The sequence below is a fragment of the Bos indicus x Bos taurus genome, chromosome 21, assembly GCF_003369695.1.
Source record: "Bos indicus x Bos taurus breed Angus x Brahman F1 hybrid chromosome 21, Bos_hybrid_MaternalHap_v2.0, whole genome shotgun sequence".
NCBI classification, from domain to species: domain Eukaryota; kingdom Metazoa; phylum Chordata; class Mammalia; order Artiodactyla; family Bovidae; genus Bos; species Bos indicus x Bos taurus.
Window position 1 is genome coordinate 28,094,791 of NC_040096.1, and position 22,421 is coordinate 28,117,211.

Below are 22,421 nucleotides of genomic sequence, written 5' to 3' on the forward strand. Positions count from 1 at the left end.
AGCCAGGTCTCTGGGTGCTTCTGGGGAACTCTGGCCACTGAGGCTGCTTCTTCTTTCTCTGTGTGTCAGCTCAGTCATGTCCAACTGTGTGACCCCATGGACTGTAACCATCCCTGCCCCCAGGCTCCTCTGTCTGTGGAATTCTCCAGGCAAGAATACTGGAGTGGGTTGCCATTTCCTCCTCCAGGGGGTCTTCCCAGCCCAGATCTTCTCGAACCTGGATCTCCCACATTGCAGGCAGATTTTTTACCATCTGAGCCACCAGGCAAGCCATTGAAAATAGATGCTCTTCCTTGCTGTGATCTGTTTATTCCCTTCTGCATTCATTCATTCGTTTGTTCATTCATGGGGACCCATGAATATAAAACATAGCTTGCTGGTCACTTTTAGAAATGTGAATGTTAATTTCAAGAAATGAGGGGATAATGTAGTCATTCACTGGTCCTCAAAACCTACTCCAGACACAAGAGTGGTGGTGGGTTAGAGTTTTTCCTGTTACATTGAATTTGCAAATTTGCAATGGGAGATGTCATGAAGTGGATTTGCTACCATGAAGTGGTTTTTCTTGCCCAATATCTTATTTAATCTACAACCCCCTTTCTAAATGCCAGGAAAAAAATCAAACAGGGAATTAAGCCAAAGGATTCTAAGTCACCTAAAATATGGGCTGCTTGGCACAAATTCAGAGATCTCAGCTTGGTCATTATTTTCAGTATTTGTGGGAAGATTGATTTCTCTTCTGAGCCACAGTTACAGTTACCTAAGAAAGACTTTTACATACAATACAATGGAGTATTATTCATCCCTAAAAAGAAAGGAGATGCTACAACAGGGATGAACCTTGAGGCCACTGTGCTGAGTGAAAATAACCTCACAAAAAGTCAAATCCTATATGATTCCACACAAGTGAGGTACCTGGACTAATTAAACCCACAGAGATGGAGGCAGACTGGGAGTTGGTGGGATTTGGGGGGATGGGGTTAGTGTTTAATGGAGACAGAGCTTCCATTGGGGATGATGAAAAGTTCTGGGGCTGGATGGTGGTGATGATTGTACATCGGTGTGCATGCACCTAATGCCACTTAATTGTCCACCTAAAATTGGTTAAAATGATACATTTTATTTTAGGTATATCTAACAAGAAAAGGCTCTTGTCCCATTCACCAGCCCGAGCCAACTAAAATCATCTGAAACCAAGTTGAGCCAATCTGAACCCCTGTAACCCATATCATGCAAACAAAACATTCTTTGTCTATCCGAAGGACTGGTGGAACCACAGGAGAGATAGCTGACCATACTCATGTGGGCCTGTGGACACTGGGTGGATCTGCACATCTCTGGAAGGTTTTAGGATATTCAGGATTAAGATGAGCCACGAGTAGACAACCACATCCTGAGTGAGGAGGGGGCACCTTCCCTCTCTCCTTCTGGGGTCTTGTCCAGTAACAGACGTGATCCCACCTTGGCAGGGGTGGAAGGGCAGAGGAGGGGTGGACCGCAGATTATTATTCCTGCTGGGCTTTCACATAGATCATTCAGACCACTGGGTTACATGAAATGATTGAGGTCATATCTTGTTAGTATCATTAAAAGAAAAATATGTTATCAAATGTACTATGAAAACACTCTCTCCTCATCCTCAACTTTAAGAAAACCAGATGTTCTGTACAGCACATTCATAACAGTAGATTTAATAGAAGTTTACTAGATCATTGGGATCTCCTGGTTAAACTTGCTTTTCATATTAGGAGTTATATGATTTAGTATTGGTAGCTGTAGGCAGTTCCATTGAGTTGTTTATTATTTAGGACTAGTAGTATTATTTGGAGAAGAAAATGGCAACTCACTCCAGTATTTCTTGTCTGGAAAATTCCGTGGACAGAGGAGCCTGGTGGGCTAAAACCATGGGGTTGCAAAGAGTTGGACATGACTGAACACACACATGCCAATAGTATTATTTAGGATTTATTTATTTATTTATTTTTGGCTGTGCGAGGTCTTCACTGCTGCTCAGGCTTTTCTGTAGTTGTGGTGAGTGGGGGCCTGCTCTCTAGTTATCATGGGCTTCTCACTGTGGTGGCTTCTCTTGTTGCAGAGCATGGGCTCTAGAGCACAGGCTCAGTAATTGTGGTGCATGGGCTTAGCTGCTCCATGGCCTGCTCCATGGCATGTGGGATCTTCCCGGACCAGGGATCAAACTCACATCTCCTACATTGGTAGGCCACCAGGCAAGTCCAGGACTAAAAGTATTGATTGGAACAGAGAATTCCTTCTTGTGTCCAGAGAACAGAGAGCTGGTTTGGGCAGTTCTAGGCTGGGAATGGCAGTCTCTATGGACAAGCTAAATATGGGAAGTGTCTTGGAGCTGGAATTTGAACATCGACTTAGCATCCTCATCTGGTTTCCTTCTGACCTGGGTGCCTTGGTTTCATGCACTTATCTGATGCCACATTCACTTTCCCAGAATGTGTGAGGGGCTCTATGCTGAAAGGGGAGTGGTTGGGGGAACAGGGAGCGTCTCCGGGCTCACAAGAGCTACTGGCCTGAACTTGCTGTAATACAAAAGATTGCTCTTCACCCTGGAGGGTCATTAAACTGCTGTCATTAAAGTGTCATTAAACTGCTGTCATTAGGCTGTGATTAAACTGCTCACACAGGGCTCCTTACCTTACAGTTACTGGCAGGGGATGGGTGTGTTTGTAGCAAACTTATGAAACCAGTGGGAGAAGCAGCCTGCTGGCCCCCAGGGGTCATGGGCTTTTCACCTTTGAGAATTGAGCTAAATCACATGTGATGCTCCCTGGTCCTATAACTGCCTGGAGTGTTGGGGTGCCTCCTTCCCCAGGAAGGAATCTGGAATCCAACTGTGACATCCAGGGTGGGGGGCAGGTGTTTGGGAAGAAGTGTCTGTGGTCCTGTCACTGTATTTGGGCTGCCCGCCTCCTCCCCTTGGCCCTCGTGTCCCTAGTGAGGGCTAGTCCTGCACCAGCTGGCCCTGACTGCCATGCAGGAATCTAGTGCTGAGTTGAAAGGGGTGTCAAAGGTGGAGTCAGTGTGTTTTTGATCATTTGAGGTCTCTGTTTACTCCTTCTTTCCCTGTTACTTTAAAAGTGTAGCTATAGACACATAACATGAAATTTACTGATTTGACCATTTTAGAGGGTACAATTCAGTGACATCGACTGCAATGTTGTACAACCACCACCACTCAGTTCTAGAACATTTTCCTCAACCCTAAAGGAGACCATGCTTATTATTTTTTAAATATTCATTTGTATTTATTGACTGTACTGAGTCTTAGTTGGGGCATTTGGGATCTAGTTCCCTGACCAGGGATGGAACCCAGGCCCTCTGCATTGGGAGTGAGGAGTCTTAGCCACTGGACCAAGCAGTCAGTCCCCAATTTCCTCTCCCTGTAGACCCTGGTGATGACAAATCTGCTCTCCTTCTGTGTTAGCAGACCCCTGAGATATTGTGGTTTGATGCCAGACCACTGCAGTTAAGTGAATATCTCAATAAAGTGAGTCACACACATATTTTGATGTCTCAGTGCATCCAAAAGTTATATTCACACTATACTGTCATCTGTTAGGTGTGCAATAGTGTTTAAAAAACCATGTGTACCTTAATTTAAGAGTACTTTAGTATTTAACTGGTGGTCCAGTGGATAAGAATCCTCATGTGAATGCAGGCTTGATCCCTGGTCCAGGAAGGTCCCACATGTCTCGGGGCAACTAAGCCTGTGTACCACAACTACTGAGATGGCACTCTAGAGCCCCTGCTCTGAAACAGGAGAAACTACTGCAGTGAGAAGCCTGAATACTTCAACTAGAGAGCAGCCCCCGCTTGCTGCACCTAGAGACAGACCCACATAGCAACGAAGACCCAGCATAGCCAAAATTAATAAATAAATAAAATTTTAAAATTATTATAAAGGAATACTTTATTGCTAAAAAATACTAAGCATCATCTGAGCCTTCTGGGGTTGTCATCTTTTTTGCAGGCAGAAGGCCTGGCCTCAGTGTGGATGGCTGGTGACTGATTGGCCTGGTGGGTGCTGAAGACTGGGGTGGCCATGGCAATTTCTTAAAATAAGATGACAGTGAAATTTACCTCAACTGATGGACTCTTCCTTTCACAAACAATTTCTCTGTATCATGCAATGCAGTTTGAGAGCATTTTTACCCACAGTAGAATTTCTTTCAAAATTGGAGTCAATCCAATCCAATTTTGGAACTCTGCCACTGCTTCATCAACTAAGTTTATGTAATATTCTAAATCCTTTGTTGTCACTTCAACAATCTTCACAGCATCTTCACTAGGATTAGATTCCTTCCCAAGAAACCACTTTCTTTGTTTATCCATAAGAAGCAAATTCCTCATGCATTTAAATTGTATCATGAGATTGTGGTAATTCAATAACATCTTCAGGCTCCACTTCTAATTCTAGTTCTCTTACTGTTGCCACCACATCTGTAGTTACTTCTTCCACTCAGGTCTGAATCCTTCAAAGTCATTCATGAGGGTCGGAATCAACTTCTAAATTCCTGTTGTTGTTGATGTTCTGACCTCTTCCTGTGAATCATGAATGTTCTTGATGGCATCTAGAATGGTGAATCCTTTACAGAATGTTTCAATCTACTTTGCCCAGATCAATCAGAGGAATCACTATGGCAGCCTCACAAAGTATATTTTTGAAATAGTAATGAGGATGGAGACACAGAGGCCAGTTTAGGAAAACATGGTTCTACTCAGAAAGTCTTGTCCCCAGGGTACCCTCCACCCCTTCCTGAGGGGCCCTGTGAACAGAGAGTGAACGATGGAATGAGGCGCCAGAGGGGCCCAGTGTTGGTGGTGGAGGAAGTTTTATCAGACAAGTCACAGAGAGTAAGGCCAGGCCCCCAGTGGCTTCCCCAGTGGATCTCGTCATGATTCTCTTAAGCCAGAGTTTTGGCTTCCTTGGTGGCTCAGATGGTAAAGAATCTGTCTGCAATGTGGGAGACGGGGGTTCGATCCCTGGGTCAGGAAGATCCCCTGGAGGAGGGCATGGCAACCCACTCCAGTATTCTTGCCTGGAGAATCCCATGGACACAGGAGCGTGGCAGGCTGCAGTCCATGGGGTGGCACAGAGTTGGACATGACTGAAGCGACTAAGCAGTAGCAGTGGTGGCTTTGAGAAGATGTTATCGTCCCTGGAGGGATAAGTGAGATAAGAATGAAGACTTTATGCAAGTGCTTCTCCTCCTCCAGGTGAAGACCATGGAGTGGCCTGAATGCTGAGAGGAACAGAACCAGATTGTTATTTTTCTGAGCCACCATTTGTCAGGGGATGGATCGAAGGGCCTCTGAGAGAAGATGAGGAGGGCACTGATGAGACTGTCAGTGATCAGACCATCATCAGCCCTGTGGGTGATGCCCCCAGCTTGGCCCCACGGGAGCATCTGCAGTGTCGCTGTCCCAGCCGCACCCACCCCTGCCCCCCACTTCCCTGAGCAGGACGGAGGAGGGCACGTCTTGGATGGAATGACTGATGAGTCAGTTGACCGATGCCTTTGAAAACAAGAAAGGATTCCTAGAGAAGGCTCTCCCTTCGCTGAGTGCAGCACTGGGGTTTCTCTGACACTGAGTCCTGTCTGGGGAGAGATGGGACAGTCCAGTGGGAAGCAGTGGCTTCCTTGGCTTTGTGTCGATGCTGTCTGTCCCTGACTGAGCTCCCCTCCATGTCTCTCATCCCCGTGTCATCCAGGACCACGTTTGGAAACACTTGGCTTTTGTTCCAGATGACTCGAGAGTGAGTGGGTATGTGCTTGTTTGCCATTATTCCATCCGAAGCCACATGGATTATTTTACCATATTTTCAGTTTAATCCAGCAGGCACAATCAGAATTGACACGTTTAAAAAGCTCCAGCTTTAGTTTCACCAACTGGAGCCAGGATGTTTTTTGTCTGCATGAGTGTGTGCTCAGTCATGTCCAACTCTTTGCAACCCTGTAGACTGTAGCCCACCAGGCTCCTCTGTCCATGGGGTTGTCCAGGCAAGAATACTGGATTGGGTTGCAGTTTCCTTCTCCAGGGGATTTTCCTCACCTAGGGATAGAACTCTCATCTCTTATGTCTGCTGCACTGGCAGGCAGATTCTTTACCACTGAGCCACCCGGGAAGCCTGGGTGTATTTATTCATTTATTCAAATGAGTGGATTCTTCTTACAGGCAAGTCGTCTCTGCCCTGAACAGCTGGCCCTGGTGCCGGCTTTTTGTGCCCAGCCTGTGCCACCAGATAGTGTTCTGCTCTCAGGGCTCCATGATATACAGGTTTGGGGGTTCCTGGTGTGTTTGCATGTTTCAGTTCACCTGCCCCTCCTCACCAGCGATGGCGGTAGGGGTTCCAGTGGGTGGCACCAAGAATGCCCACTGGAGTTACTTAATGAGGGATATGGCCCAGCTGTCCATATTGGCTGTGAAAGTCAGAGATAACCCTGGCTGTCATTTTATTTTGAGGTGCACCTGGCTGCTCTGCCATGGGGAGGGCACAAAGAGTTGAATAGCATCTTCCTCTAAGATTCCAGGACCCCACGTCCACGTGGGCCTCTGACCATGCTCATTTCGGACGCTGTGTCACCTGTTGCTAAGCCCCCAACCCCTGCCATGAGATGATGACGGGAGCACCAGATGGGTTTTCCCAAGGAGAAACAGCAGAAGTCACCCCCTGCCTCTCTGGAAACAACTCTGGCTGTTTTTCATGAGATGTGGTTGCCATGGTGATGAGAGGTCCAAGGGAGTTAAAGGAAATGTTGCTCTAGAGGGAAGGGTCCAGGCTGCTTTGGGGAGAAGCTGCCCTTAGACATGGGCCTGAGACCTTGTGTCGCCTGTGGTCACTGCGTGCTGTGGCCCCATGCTGAGGTGTTGGGGTTGGGGTGGGATGGTGTGAGGCACTGACGTCCAGCCAGCCTGGGTTCCCTGGCCAAGCCCAAAGTGCGTCCCCCAGAATGGAGACCTCTTCCATTTCTCAGAGGCACCCAACACAAGGCGGGTAGCAGTCCTGGAGGTACTGTTTCCCCACCATGTATCTGGCACCTCGATGAGAGTCTATTACCCCACATGATGGTCCTTCTCCTGCCAGAAAAATTAGGTTCTAGACCAAACTGTAACATTCGTGGAAGGAGTGTTATCTTTTAGTCCTTTCAGGCTGCTAAATCAGAGTATCATAAACCAGGGGACTTAGAAACAACATGCGTTTATTACTCTCAGATTTGGAGGCTGAGGCTGTAAGTCCAAGATGAAGATGCAGGCAGGCTAGGTGTCTGGTGAGAACCCACTTTCCTAAACAGCCGTCTTTCTTTAAAATAATTTAAAAAAAAAAGAGTTATTCATAAATAAATGTAAGTATAATGTATGTGTATGTTCATAGTATAAATTTATTTGTAAATAAAACTTATTACTGTCTTGTCAGTATTAGGAGAAGGCAATGGCAACCCACTCCAGTATTCTTGCCTAGAGAATCCCTTGGACAGAGGAGCCTACTGGGCTGCTGTCCATGGGGTCGCACAGAGTTGGACACGACTGAAGTGACTCAGCGTGCGTGCATGCACTGTCTTGTCACGATATTGCTACTGCTTGATACTTTATTTATTTTTGGCTGCGCTGGGTCTTTGTTGCTGCGTGCGGGCTTTTCTCTAGTTGTGGTGAGCAGAGGCTACTCTCTAACTGCAGTGTGTGGGCTTCTCATTGTAGTGACTTCTCTTGTGGAGCACGGGCCCTGGAGCACAGGCTCAGTAGCTGTGGTGCATGGGCCTTAGTTACTCCATGCCATGTGGGATCTTTCCAGACCAGGAATTGAACTCATGTCCTCTGCATTGGTAGGCAGATTCTTTACTGCCAAGCCATCAGGGAAGTGATGCTTGCTAATTTATTTCAGGAAAGTTCTGGAACTTGACTTGTGATGCTGGCTTACCAGAGTGTGCTTTGGGGTTTGGACAGCAGTTTCAGTTCTTGGATCTGGGGAGATTTTCTGGAGTAAGGGCTTCCAAAGGTAGTGCTAGTGGTAAAGAACCCACCTGCCCCCTGGGTCGGAAAGATCCCCTGGAGGAGGAAATGGCAGCCCACTCCAATGTTCTTGCCTGGAGAATCCCATGGACAGAGAAGCCTGGTGGGCTACAGTCCATGGGGTCACAAAGAGTCAGACACGACTGAAGCGACTTAGCACACATGTAAACACAGGGTGTTAAGTAGAGAAAATATACCTCAACTTTAAATTTTGTTCATTGAACTAAGTGGGATTTTGGATGGGTGTCTTCTTTAAGAGAAGACTTATGACGTGTCTTTGGGGCACTTTTTCCCCTCTAACAGTAGATTATTTTGCTCTAACTAAAGAATTTGGATTTTAGAATTTGCATTGAACTAAGAATTAAAGTTTTTTTAGAAACATAATTTTAACCTTTGGACACTTGCTGGGAATATAAAATGGTTTAGCTACTGTGGAAAACAATATGGTAGTTCCTCCAAAGATTAGAAGTAAAATCGCTGTATGATCCTGTAGTCCTACTGCTGATACCTAATCTGTCACATCTAATGCTCAGGCTCAGTGGTGTCTGACTCTTTGCAGCCCCACGTACTGTAGCCTGCCAGGCTCCTCTGTCCATGGGATTCTCCAGGCAAGAAAACTGGAGTGGGTTGCCACTTCCTTCTCCAGGGGGGGTCTTCCCAACCCAGGGGTTGAACCTGTGTCTCTGCATCTCCTACATTTCCTGCATAGACAGGCAGAGTCTTTACCACTAGCACCACCTGGGAAGCCCCTCTGGGTGTGTGTGTGTGTGTGTATATATATATATACATACGTATATTTACATATATGTATATATGTATGTTTATATCTTTCCTTTTCTCCTTTGCTTTTCGCTTCTCTTCTTTTCACAGCTATTTGTAAGGCCTCCCCAGACAGCCATTTTGCTTTTTTGCATTTCTTTTCCATGGGGATGGTCTTGATCCCTGTCTCCTGTACAATGTCACGAACCTCATTCCATAGTTCATCAGGCACTCTATCTATCAGATCTAGGCCCTTAAATCTATTTCTCACTTCCAGTGTATAATCATAAGGGATTTGATTTAGGTCATACCTGAATGGTCTAGTGGTTTTCCCTACTTTCTTCAATTTAAGTCTGAATTTGGCAATAAGGAGTTCATGATCTGAGCCACAGTCAGCTCCTGGTCTTGTTTTGGCTGACTGTATAGAGCTTCTCCATCATTGGCTGCAAAGAATATAATCAATCTGATTTTGGTGTTGACCATCTGGTGATGTCCATGTGTAGAGTCTTCTTTTGTGTTGTTGGAAGAGGGTGTTTGTTATGACCAGTGCATTTTCTTGGCAAAACTCTATTAGTCTTTGCCCTGCTTCATTCCGTATTCCAAGGCCAAATTTGCCTGTTACTCCAGGTGTTTCTTGACTTCCTACTTTTGCATTCCAGTCCCCTATAATGAAAAGGACATCTTTTTGGGTATTAGTTCTAAAAGGTCTTGTAGGTCTTCATAGAACCATTCAACTTCAGCTTCTTCAGTGTTACTGGTTGGGGCATAGACTTGGATTACTGTGATATTGAATGGTTTGCCTTGGAAACGAACAGAGATCATTCTGTCATTTTGAGATTGCATCCAAGTACTGCATTACGAACTCTTTTGTTGACCATGATGGCTACTCCATTTCTTCTGAGGGATTCCTGCCCACAGTAGTAGATATAATGGTCATCTGAGTTAAATTCACCCATTCCAGTCCATTTTAGTTTGCTGATTCCTAGAATGTCGACATTCACTCTTGCCATCTTTTGTTTGACCACTTCCAGTTTGCCTTGATTCATGGACCTGACATTCCAGGTTCCTATGCAATATTGCTCTTTACAGCATCGGACCTTGCTTCTATCACCAGTCACATCCACAGCTGGGTATTGTTTTTGCTTTGGCTCCATCCCTTCATTCTTTCTGGAGTTATTTCTCCACTGATCTCCAGTAGCATATTGGGCCCCTACTGACCTGGGGAGTTCCTCTTTCAGTATCCTATCATTTTGCCTTTTCATACTGTTCATGGGGTTTTCAAGGCAAGAATACTGAAGTGATTTGCCATTCCCTTCTCCAGTGGACCACATTCTGTCAAATCTGTCCACCATGACCCACCCGTCTTGCGTTGCCCCATGGGCATGGCTTAGTTTCATTGAGTTAGACAAGGCTGTGGTCCTAGTGTGATTAGATTGACTAGTGTTCTGTGAGTATGGTTTCAGTGTGTCTGCCCTCTGATGCCCTCTTGCAACACCTACCGTCTTACTTGGGTTTCTCTTACCTTGGGCATGGGGTATCTCTTCACGGCTGCTCCAGCAAAGCGCTGCCATTGCTCTTTACCTTGGACGAGGGGTATCTCCTCACCACCGCCCTTCCTGACCTTCCACGTGGGATAGCTCCTCTAGGCCCTCCTGCGCCTGCGCAGCCACGGCTGCTTGGACGTGGGGTTGTCCTCCCGGCCACCGCCCCTGGCCTCGGTTGTGCGGTTGCTCCTCCCCGCCGCCGCCCTTGGCCTTGGGCTTAGGGGAAAGAAAGCCTTCCTAGGTGATCAATGCAAAGAAATAGAGGAAAACAACAGAATGGGAAAGACTAGGGATCTCCTCAAGAAAATTAGAGATACCAAAGGAACATTTCATGCAAAGATGAGCTCAATAAAGGACAGAAATGGTATGGACCTAACAGAAGCAGAAGATATTAAGAAGAGGTGGCAAGAATACACAGAAGAACTGTACAAAAAAGATCTTCACGACCCAGATAATCATGATGGTGTGATCACTGACCTAGAGCCAGACATCCTGGAATGTGAAGTCAAGTGGGCCTTAGAAAGCATCACTACAAACAAAGCTAGTGGAGGCGATGGAATTCCAGTTGAGCTATTCCAAATCCTGAAAGATGATACTGTGAAAGTGCTGCACTCAATATGCCAGCAAATTTGGAAAACTCAGCAGTGGCCACAGGACTGGAAAAGGTCAGTTTTCATTCCAATCCCAAAGAAAGGCAATGCCAAAGAATGCTCAAACTACCACACAATTGCACTCATCTCACACGCTAGTAAAGTAATGCTCAAAATTCTCCAAGCCAGGCTTCAGCAATATGTGAACCGTGAACTTCCTGATGTTCAAGCTGGTTTTAGAAAAGGCAGAGGAACCAGAGATCAAATTGCCAACATCTGCTGGATCATAGAAAAAGCAAGAGGGTTTCAGAAAAACATCTATTTCTGCTTTATTGACTATGCCAAAGCCTTTGACTGTGTGGATCACAATAAACTGTGGAAACTTCTGAAAGAGATGGGAATCCCAGACCACCTGACCTCCCTCTTGAGAAATCTGTATGCAGATCAGGAAGCATCAGTTAGAACTGGACATGGAACAACAGACTGGTTCCAAATAGGAAAAGGAGTATGTCAAGGCTGTATATTGTCACCCTGTTTATGCACTTTGCCACAATTGAAAAGAATAATAAACAATAAAATTAGAAACCATGATTCACATAACTTTTGAGATGTATGAAAGTCTACATGTTATTGACAGAGAAGTTAAATTATATCTGTGTGCACCCACACATACCTATGTACACATATATTTTACAAAATTGTATCATGTCTCCAGTTTTGTATCTCGGTCTCTTTAAAAAAAATTTTTTTTTTTTATTTTAAACTATTTTTAAAGTCATTTTTAAACTTTTTCTAACATGTGAAGACCTCATCTGTATCTTTAACTTCCTGGTTTCCAGGTTTGCAATGGTTTGGAGCAGCCAAGAAAGCAACAGCGCTCTGATCTCAATGGACCAGTTGACAATAACAACATCCCAGAGGTGAGAGTTCTGACCGGGGGCCTTGACATGGGAGCTGCCTGCCCTGTCCCCATGGGCTCACCATCCCATGTGGGTGGGACAGGGCTCTGATCCCACCCATTACCTAGGAGAAGGGGGTCCTGACAAGCAAAGCCAGGTGGCCGTGCAGGAGGAGGAGGCCCCGGGGGAGGAAGGGAAGTCCCTTTTCTATTGACTCAGCCCCCCACCGCCGTGCGCTCCTGTGTTGCTTCTGGTCCACGGGGCTCATTGGTGCTCCCCACTTTGATGGAGGCTCAGTCCGCCCCACTGACCATCACGTTCTAAAGCAGGATGACTCCAGGGTAGTAGCACCATGGATATCTGGGCCAGATCCTTCTTTGTTGTGGGGGGACGTCCCTGGAACCTCAGGATGTTTAGATGCATCCCTGGCCTCTCCCAACTCGGTGCTGGTAGTAACCCTCCTCCTCAGGTTGTGAGAACCAGAAATGTCTACAGAAATTGCCATAAGCGCCGTTCTAAACCAACTGTGTGGATTTAAAAAACAATCCTGTGTAAACTCCCACTGCCCTGATGGGGAGGTTGTTAGAACGAGGCCTCAAGCAAGTCATTTCCCTTATCTGGAAAGCATGGTTTGGATGAGGTTTTGTAACTTGGATGAAATAACTGTGGTCACTCATGCAGTGGTGTCTGATCTCCTTCATCTTGCTTTTATTTCAAAAAAATTTTATGTATGTATTTATTTATGGCTGCTCTGCCTGGCATGTGGGATCTTAATTCCCTGACCAAAAATCAACATGCGCCCCCTGCAATGGAAATTGTTATTGTTCAGTCACTAAGTCACGTCCAACTCTTTGTGACCCTATGGACTGCAGCACTCCAGGCTTCCCTGTCCTTTACTATCCCAGAGTTTGCTTAAACTCATGTCCTCTGAGTCACTGATGCCAATGGGGAGTCCTAACCCGGATCTCCAGGGAAGTCCCTCTTTCATCTTGCTTTTAAAGATGTCCCTGTGGGGAATTCCCTTCGGTGGTAAAGACCCTGACCTTCCACTGCAGAGGGCACAAATTTGATCCCTAATCAGGGAACTAAGATCCCACATGCTGTGTGATGTGGCCAAGAGATAAACAAGTGTCTGGGAATTCTCATGCCACCAGTTGGAGAACCACTAGTGTTTTCCTTCTAGCAGTGATGTGCTAGCCTGGGGGTCCCTAGGTCTCAGCTGATGGCCTTTTGTACCCCAGGTTTCCCATGAGAATTGTTAACAGGCACCCCACTCAAACATAGAGCCCGAAAGACACTGCTTTGCTATAAGAAGCTGATTTCTTGGAGAGACTGGTCACTCATGGGCTCAAACTTGTCACATTATGGTGTCAGCTTAGATTTTATGGGCCAACTGCGTACAACTCTTGTGTGTGTTTTCATATTTCCTAACAGACAAAGAAGGTGGCATCTTTTCCCAGTTTTGTGGCTGGTAAGTGACTGAATTTTCTTTCTGAGGGGGCGGTTGCATTTTTATGTCAATACAAATGGGACTTTGACTTCTGGTTTTCTCCTACAAAAATTGTGCATAAAGCACCCCTTCCAGGGGAGCAGTTCTGTAATAAGGCAAGGTGCGAGGGCCCACGTCATCTGTGGGCGATCCAGTTGATTAGGAAATAGTAGAACATCTCAGGCTTCCCAGGTGGCGCTAGTGGTAGAGAACCCACCTGTCAATGCAGGAAATGTAAGAGACATGGGTTCAATCCCTGGGTTGGGAAGATCCTCTGATGGAGGGCATGGCAACCTGCTCCAGTGTTCTTCCCTAGAACATCTCGCGGACAGAAGAGCCTGGTGGGCTAGGGTCTATGGGGTCGCAAAGAGTCAGACATGACTGAGCAACTTAGCACTCACACACATAGAACATCCCACTTAATTACACCTTCAGTAATGGCCTCACACATGACACTGATGATTAAATTAATAGATTGAAATGTGTCTTTAAAAGCAGCTAATTGTGATCTAACACTTCTGATTAGGGTGGATATAATTGCATCCAAATTCAGGCTGGTGTTTTTTTTTTTTTCTTAAAGACTCTTCATTTCCTTCTCCTCTCCTGTCTCTTTTGAGGAGGTTACGATTGCATTTTAATATTCAATGAAAACCCCTAGCTGATCTGTTCTGTGTCAGTTTTGATGTGGGGAACATACCTGCTTGGCTCTTGTCTGAGGGCATCAGGGAACCCCTGGCAACACCTTTAGAATACCCTCTGACCATCCACATGAAGAACCTCTTAAAAATAGGATCTTTCTCTTTGCCTGGAGGCCTATTGCTCCTGCTAGAGGGTTACAATCAATGGTGTCAATTTTATTAATTCTTTCAATAAGCTGGTAATTGATTTTTATGAATGTTTATAGGAGCAAGGTTAATTGATCATCAGAAATAAATAACTTAAACCTTTGGTATCCTGGTTTTATTTTTAAGTAAAGAATTAAAAAACCTGGGAAACTGAAGTCCTCAAATTCCTTACCTGAGGGGTCCTCATGGTGGTGATGAAGCCATTTGGGTGTTTTCATACAATACTCTTGCCTGGAAAATCCCATGGATGGAGGAGCCTGATGGGCTACAGTCCATGGGGTCACTAAGAGTCGGACATGACTGAGCAACTTCACTTTCACTTTTCACTTTCATGCATTGGAGAAGGAAATGGCAACCCACTCCAGTGTTCTTGCCTTGAGAATCCCAGGGATGGGGGAGCCTAGTGGGCTGCCGTCTATGGGGTCACACAGAGTCGGACATGACTGAAGTGACTTAGCAGCAGCAGCAGCATACAGTGGGCACTTCAGATCTGAGCCTTAATTTGCTCTTAAAATAAGTAATTGGGGTGAACCTTTCCAGGTAAGACTCCTAAGCCGAAGGCAGCACTCACCTCCTCCCCATTAGCCTATGACAGGGCAGTGCTCCCGAGCCCAGAGCAGGCCTGGGTGGACACGGGGGCCCCGTTGGTCCAGGGTGCTGTTGGCCGAAGGATGGGAGTCAGGAGGGAGCAGAGCATCCTAGACAGGGCTTAGGAAGACCCAAAAGACTTGTCCTTGTTCAGTTCAGTTCAGTTCAGTCGCTCATTCGTGTCTGACTCTTCGAGACCCATGAATCGCAGCATGCTAGGCCTCCCTGTCCATCACCAACTCCCGGAGTTCACTCAGACTCATGTCCATCGAGTCAGTGATGCCATCCAGCCATCTCATCCTCTGTCATCCCCTTCTCCTCCTGCCCCCAATCCCTCCCAGCATCAGAGGGTTTTCCAATGAGTCAACTCTTCACATGAGGTGGCCAAAGTACTGGAGTTTCAGCTTCAGCATCATTCCCTCCAAAGAAATCTCAGGGCTGATCTCCTTCAGAATGGACTGATTGGATCTCCTTGCAGTCCAAGGGACTCTCAAGAGTCTTCTCCAACACCACAGTTCAAAGCATCAATTCTTCGGCGCTCAGCCTTCTTCACAGTCCAACTCTCACATCCATACATGACCACAGGAAAAACCATAGCCTTGACTAGACGGACCTTTGTTGGCAAAGTAATGTCTCTGCTTTTGAATATGCTATCTAGGTTGGTCATAACTTTCCTTCCAAGGAGTAAGCGTCTTTTAATTTCATGGCTGCAGTCACCATCTGCAGTGATTTTGGAGCCCCCCAAAATAAGGTCTGACACTGTTTCCACTGTTTCCCATCTATTTCCCATGAAGTGATGGGACCAGATGCCATAATCTTCATTTTCTGAATGTTGAGCTTTAAGCCAACTTTTTCACTCCCCTCTTTCACTTTCATCAAGAGGCTTTTGAGTTCCTCTTCACTTTCTGCCATAAGGTGTCATCTGCATATCTGAAGTTATTCATATTTCTCCCGGCAATCTTGATTCCAGCTTGTGTTTCTTCCAGTCCAATGTTTCTCATGATATACTTTGCATATAAGTTAAATAAGCAGGGTGATAATATACCGCCTTGACGTACTCCTTTTCCTATTTGGAGCCAGTCTGTTGTTCCATGTCCAGTTCTAACTGTTGCTTCCTGACCTGCATACAGATTTCTCAAGAGGGAGGTCAGGTGGTCTGGGATTCCCATCTCTTTCAGAAGTTTCCACAGTTTATTGTGATCCACACAGTCAAAGGCTTTGGCATAGTCAATAAAGCAGAAATAGATGTTTTTCTGGAACTCTCTTGCTTTTTCCACGATCCAGTGGATGTTGGCAATTTGATCTCTGGTTCCTCTGCCTTGTCTAAAACCAGCTTGAACATCAGGAAGTTCACGGTTCATGTATTGCTGAAGCCTGGCTTGGAGAATTTTGAGCATTACTTTACTAGCGTGTGAGATGAGTGCAATTGTGTGGTAGTTTGAGCATTCTTTGGCATTGCCTTTCTTTGGGATTGGAATGAAAACTGACCTTTTCCAGTCCTGTGGCCACTGCTGAGTTTTCCAAATTTGCTGGCATATTGAGTGCAGCACTTTCACAGTATCATCTTTCAGGATTTGGAATAGCTCAACTGGAATTCCATCGCCTCCACTAGCTTTGTTTGTAGTGATGCTTTCTAAGGCCCACTTGACTTCACATTCCAGGGTGTCTGGCTCTAGGTCAGTGATCACACTATCGTGATTATCTGGGTTGTGAATATCTTTTTTGTACAGTTCTTCTGTGTATTCTTGCCACCTCTTCTTAATATCTTCTGCTTCTGTTAGGTCCATACCATTTCTTTCTTTATTGAGCCCATCTTTGCATGAAATGTCCCCTTGGTATCTCTAATTTTCTTGAAGAGATCTCTAGTCTTTCCCATTCTGTTGTTTTCCTCTATTTCTTTGCATTGATCACCTAGGAAGGCTTTATATCTCTTCTTGCTATTCTTTGGAACTCTGCATTCAGATGCTTATATGTTTCCTTTTTTTCTTTGCTTTTTGCTTCTCTTCTTTTCACAGCTATTTGTAAGGCCTCCCCAGACAGCCATTTCGCTTTTTTGCATTTCTTTTCTATGGGAATGGTCTTGATCCCTGTCTCCTGTACAATGTCACGAACCTCATTCCATAGTTCATCAGGCACTCTATCAGATCTAGGCCCTTAAATCTATTTCTCACTTCCAGTGTATAATCATAAGGGATTTGATTTAGGTCATACCTGAATGGTCTAGTGGTTTTCCCTACTTTCTTCAATTTAAGTCTGAATTTGGCAATAAGGAGTTCATGATCTGAGCCACAGTCAACTCCTGGTCTTGTTTTTGTTGACTGTATAGAGCTTCTCCATCTTTGGCTGAAAAGAATATAATCAATCTGGTTTCGGTGTTGACCATCTGGTGATGTCCACGTGTAGAGTCTTCTCTTGTGTTGTTGGAAGAGGGTGTTTGCTATGACCAGTGTATTTTCTTGGCAAAACTCTATTAGTCTTTGCCCTGCTTCATTCCGTATTCCAAGGCCAAATTTGCCTGTTACTCCAGGTGTTTCTTGACTTCCTACTTTTGCATTCCAGTCCCCTATGATGAAAATGACACCTTTTTTGGGTGTTAGTTCTAAAAGGTCTTGTAGGTCTTCATAGCACCGTTCAACTTCAGCTTCTTCAGTGTTACTGGTTGGGGCATAGACTTGGATTACTCGAACAGAGATCATTCTGTCATTTTTGAGATTGCATCCAAGTACTGCATTACGAACTCTTTTATTGACCATGGTGGCTACTCCATTTCTTCTGAGGGATTCCTGCCCACAGTAGTAGATATAATGGTCATCTGAGTTAAATTCACCCATTCCAGTCCATTTTAGTTCGCTGATTCCTAGAATGTCGACATTCACTCTTGCCATCTTTTGTTTGACCACTTCCAGTTTGCCTTGATTCATGGACCTGACATTCCAGGTTCCTATGCAATATTGCTCTTTACAGCATCAGACCTTGCTTCTATCACCAGTCACATCCACAGCTGGGTATTGTTTTAGCTTTGGCTCCATCCCTTCATTCTTTCTGGAGTTATTTCTCCACTGATCTCCAGTAGCATATTGGGCACCTACTGACCTGGGGAGTTCCTCTTTCAGTATCCTATCATTTTGCCTTTTCATACTGTTCATGGGGTTTTCAAGGCAAGAATACTGAAGTGATTTGCCATTCCCTTCTCCAGTGGACCACATTCTGTCAGATCTCTCCACCATGACCTGCCCATCTTGGGTTGCCCCACGGGCATGGCTTAGTTTCATTGAGTTAGACAAGGCTGTGGTCCTAGTGTGATTAGATTGACTAGTTTTCTGTGAGTATGGTTTCAGTGTCTGCCCTCTGATGCCCTCTTGCAACACCTACCGTCTTACTTGGGTTTCTCTTACCTTGGGCGTGGTGTATCTCTTCACGGCTGCTCCAGCAAAGGGCAGCCATTGCTCCTTACCTTGGACGAGGGGTATCTCCTCACCACCACCCTTCCCGACCTTCCATGTGGGATAGCTCCTCTAGGCCCTCCTGCGCCTGGGTAGCCACCGCTCTTTGGACGTGGGGTTGGTCCTCCCGGCTGCCGCCCCTGGTCTTGTCCTTGTTAGAAACAGACAAAACCATGTTAAATCTTGTCTCCAGGACTCCATTTGGTCAGTGTGAATGGGGCTTGGACATGTTTTAAAACTGGGGCATTTATTTACTAGTAGAGGTTTGTCAAGCTTTTTCTGAATAGTGCTTGGACCATGCCAAGTGTCATAAGAATGCAAAATTATTTCTACCCTGGAAATCCCTGTGTGCATTCCCCATTTCTATCTGTATGGCCCAGACCCCTCATCCCTCTCTGTGTTGGAGGCCACTGTCAAATTTCTTATGAATCCTGCCAGAAATTTTCTGGGTGTATGTATGTGCTAAGTCAATTCAAATATGACTCTTTGCGACCCCATGAACTATAGCCTGCCAGATTCTTCTGTCCATGGGATTCTCCAGGCAAGAATACTGGAGTGGGTTGCCATGCCCTCCTCCAGAGGATCTTCTCGACCCAGGGATTGAACCCACATCTCTTATGTCTCCTGCGTCGGCAGGCGGGTTCTTTACTACTAGCATCACCGGGGAAGCCCATGTAAGTCTATATATAGAACTTTAAAAAATATTTTTTTGAAGTGTAGCTGATTTTAGACCTTTTCCTTGAATTAGATGTTGCACTGGCCACCTGGATCTGCACTTCCTCCCTCACTTCTTGGTAGATTTCATTTCTTGGCAGAGACAGCAATTGTAGCTCCACCTGCTTATTCAGGTGACAACACAGGATGTCAGTGATGTGGCTGTATGATGGGGTATTAATCAGCACCCCTGGATTGATGGATTGATGGTTATTCAATTTGGAATTTATGGTTGGCACAGCAATGAGCAGCCTTGTGGGTGTGTCCTGGTGATCAAGTGTGTGTTACTTTAGATAGAGAAGGGCTTCTGGACAGAGAATGCCTGCAGCTTTACTTGGCACTTCCCCAGCACTTTACATGCACTTCTCCAGGACTCCTGAGTTTCTTTTGGGGGCCTCTGGGCTCCTGCCACTAAATTTCCTCAGAAGCCCCGCTACCCTCTCCCAGGGCTCTCTCCTCAGTGGAGTAATAGCAGCTCCATCCATCCAGCCATGTCTATAGCCGGCTTGCCAGCCTTCCTCCTCCAGGCCCCTTCCAGGTCTTGCTGATTGAACCTCCTGGGTGAATCAGTCTGTTGCTGTCCATTTGTCCTATCCCACACCACCATCATCACCACTCCCACCACCACCATCATCATCTTCATTCTACCAGCACCACCATCATCACTATAATCATCACCATCATTATCATCACTTACTTGCTAGGACTCCTGCAGTAACCTCCCAGCTCTTTTCCCTCCTTCCCCTCTGCTGTTTGCCTGTCTGCTGCCTTAGTTACTCTGCAAAGGTTTCCTGACGGATACCCTGTAGTGACAGTCCTGAGTGTGGCCCCAGAGTTCTCATATCTGGCTGGTACTTGCTCTACAACCTCCACTTGTCCTAACCATTGGCCCACCCCTTGCTCCAGCAATCTGCACATCTCTGTGCCACCCCAGGGCCTTTGCACCTGCTCTTGCCTCAACCTGAGGAGCTCTCTCCTCTCCCTCTGTGGCTTGTTGAGGAGAGGGGCTTAGAAATGCTTTGTGCCTGGATCAGTGACAGTGATCTTGGGCAAAATATTTGACTCCATGTAGACTGTCCTTCTTTGTAAAACTAGAACACTGAAGTCTGCTTCACAGGTTTGATGGGGGCTTGATGGAGCAGGGGATCTAGTGTGTTGGGCTGGGGGCTGCACTTGGCAGCTTTTTGTACTCACACCCTCTTTCCCATCTGAGGCTGTGCTCTGGCCTCCCCAGCCACCCCCTCTACGACCTCCGGGGGCAGCAGGCACAGCTGAATGAGATGACTTGGGGCCATGCCCCTGGAAGCCTTGTCCACCCCCTCCCTTTAGGATAATCCCTCCAAGGTAGCATGGCCGGGGGCTCCAAGACATGGCTCTGGGCACCTCCCACCCCTTCCCTGTTCAGATAAGCCACTGGGGCCTCTGATTCCCCAGCGGGTGTTTCACACGAAGGCTCCCTCCAGCAGGGAGCACACAGGCACCTGTTCTCATATCCAGGCTGAGCAGCAGCATTCTGATACATGCGTGTACGTGTGCATCATGCAAAGGGAGTTAGTAGGAGAAATTCCTTCTGGGGACACAGATTCTGTCTGATCCTGTGTTGTTCTGTCTCCCTCTAGTGGGCTCAGCTGTGTGTTTGTTCAGGAGTTGAACAAAATAAGGACAGTTTATACTCAAACACGCAGGGCCAACTGCTTCAGCCTTAGAATGAAGCTGGTTAATCCTTGCTCCTGCGTTTGGTGATTGGAGTTGAGAGCTGTGTCTGTGAAGCTGAAATACCCGCCCTCTCCCTACTGGCCACTCCTTGGTGCTTCCTAATGCGTGTGGGGCTCGGTGGGTGTTTGAATGGCGGGCTGATGTGGGAGGTGTGTGTGTGTACTGTTTCCTATTTGAAGAAAGAGCAAGGCAGGAGTGACATGACCCCCCCACCCCTCATGGAGAGGGACTGTCTGCTGGCCTTGTAACAAAGCCCCCAGTCCTTCACTGGCCTTTTCCCGGGGAGCAGGTGGTCCATGGGTGTGGGTGGTGGACCCCGCAGCCTAGAATCGGGTGACTTCACATCAGAAGTCTGTGCCCCCTGATGGGCCCCAGATCTGGTGGGCACCCAGATGGGGCCAGCCTTTAGTAAGGCTACTCTGGGGTGTGGAGTGAGACAGAAAAGGTCTGGGAGCTGACCACCCTGGGGAACTGGCAAGTGGAGCATTAAAGACAGAGACTTCAGCTTTATCTCCATCCCCAGGGATGGTGGGCACGGAGTATCACATGATCCCCCCACCTACCCCATACTTGCTGAGGACCAGACCCTGAGCACTGTCTGGGGGTGTTGGGTAAGCATGACCCCAGGGCTCCTGGGACCACCTGGACTTTTCCCTGAGAACAGAGTGACGCTATCTACTGCTCAGCAAGGGTTTCCCTGATAGCTCAGTTGGTAAAGAATCCGCTTGCAATGTGAGAGACCTGGGTTCGATCTCTGGGTTGGGAAGATCCCCCAGAGAAGGGAAAGGCTACACACTCCAGTATTCTTGCCTAGAGAATTCCATGGACTGTATAGTCCATGGGGTCACAAAGAGTCAGATACAACTGAGTGACTTTCACTTCACTCACCGATAAGATGGACCCTGGGGACATGCGCACTGGGGCACAGGAGGCTTGAGGTGGTAAAAACGGAAGTGCCCCAGTCAGGAGCACTGAGGGTCGGGGTGGAGGCTACTATTAATGCCTGAGCTGGATGCCCTGTTCCCTCCGTTGGAAATGACTTCTGCCTCTGCCTGGGTCATGACAGGCCTGATGTGCCTGTGTGTGGACCAGGTGGCTGATAGATGGACAGGGAAGAGTCCTCCCCACCCCCCAGTGCCTTCCCCCTCCCATTACCCCTCCCCTGGAGCCCCCAGCCCTGCCTAGCTGGAAGAAGGTTGTTCATCTGCAGAGCAAGGACCATGGTGCCTGATGGATGGACAAGGAGGGGTCCTCTCCCAGTGCCTTCCCTTCCCATCACCCCTCCCTCTCCCATCACCCCTCCCCCATCTCCCCATCCCTCTGCCATCACACCCCTCCACCACCCCTCCCCCTCCCATCACCCCTCCCCTGGAACCCCCAGCCCTGCCCAGCTGGGACAAGGTTGTTCAACTTCAGAGCAGAGCCCAAGGCGCCTGAGATGGAATAAGCAGCCTGATTTTGACCCCTGGTTGTGGAGCCGCTCTCAGAGGATCTGGTTGAGGCTTGCACACAGGCAATCAGAGCTTCCTGGAGGAAGCCATGGGGGCCCCACGCGCATCCTCTGAGGGCTGTTGAGGGGAGGATGTCAGGGTCAGTGGGAGAAAGGGGGTCCCTGGTGTGATAATGCCAGGGCCCCCAGTTCTATGCCATCAGGACAAAAACTGACCTGGGGCATTCCTGAGTCAGGACCTAATAACATTGCATGTGTGCATACTAAGTTGCTTCAGTCATGTCCAACTCTTTGTGACCCATGGACTGTAGCCCACCAGGCTCTTCTGTCCATGGGATGCT

At 47.0% G+C, this 22,421-nt stretch overlaps 1 protein-coding gene across 7 annotated transcripts in view; it reads left to right on the forward strand.

Annotated features, from left to right (window-relative positions):
* Positions 1 to 22,421, forward strand: part of APBA2 (amyloid beta precursor protein binding family A member 2) — a 138,700-nt gene that overhangs the window by 95,254 nt on the left and 21,025 nt on the right. For all 7 annotated transcript variants that reach the window (XM_027520847.1, XM_027520846.1, XM_027520848.1 and 4 more), the window contains 2 exons: positions 11,776 to 11,856; positions 13,270 to 13,306. In XM_027520847.1, the coding sequence (XP_027376648.1) occupies positions 11,776 to 11,856; positions 13,270 to 13,306 (118 nt within the window). The remainder of the gene's footprint in view (positions 1 to 11,775; positions 11,857 to 13,269; positions 13,307 to 22,421) is intronic.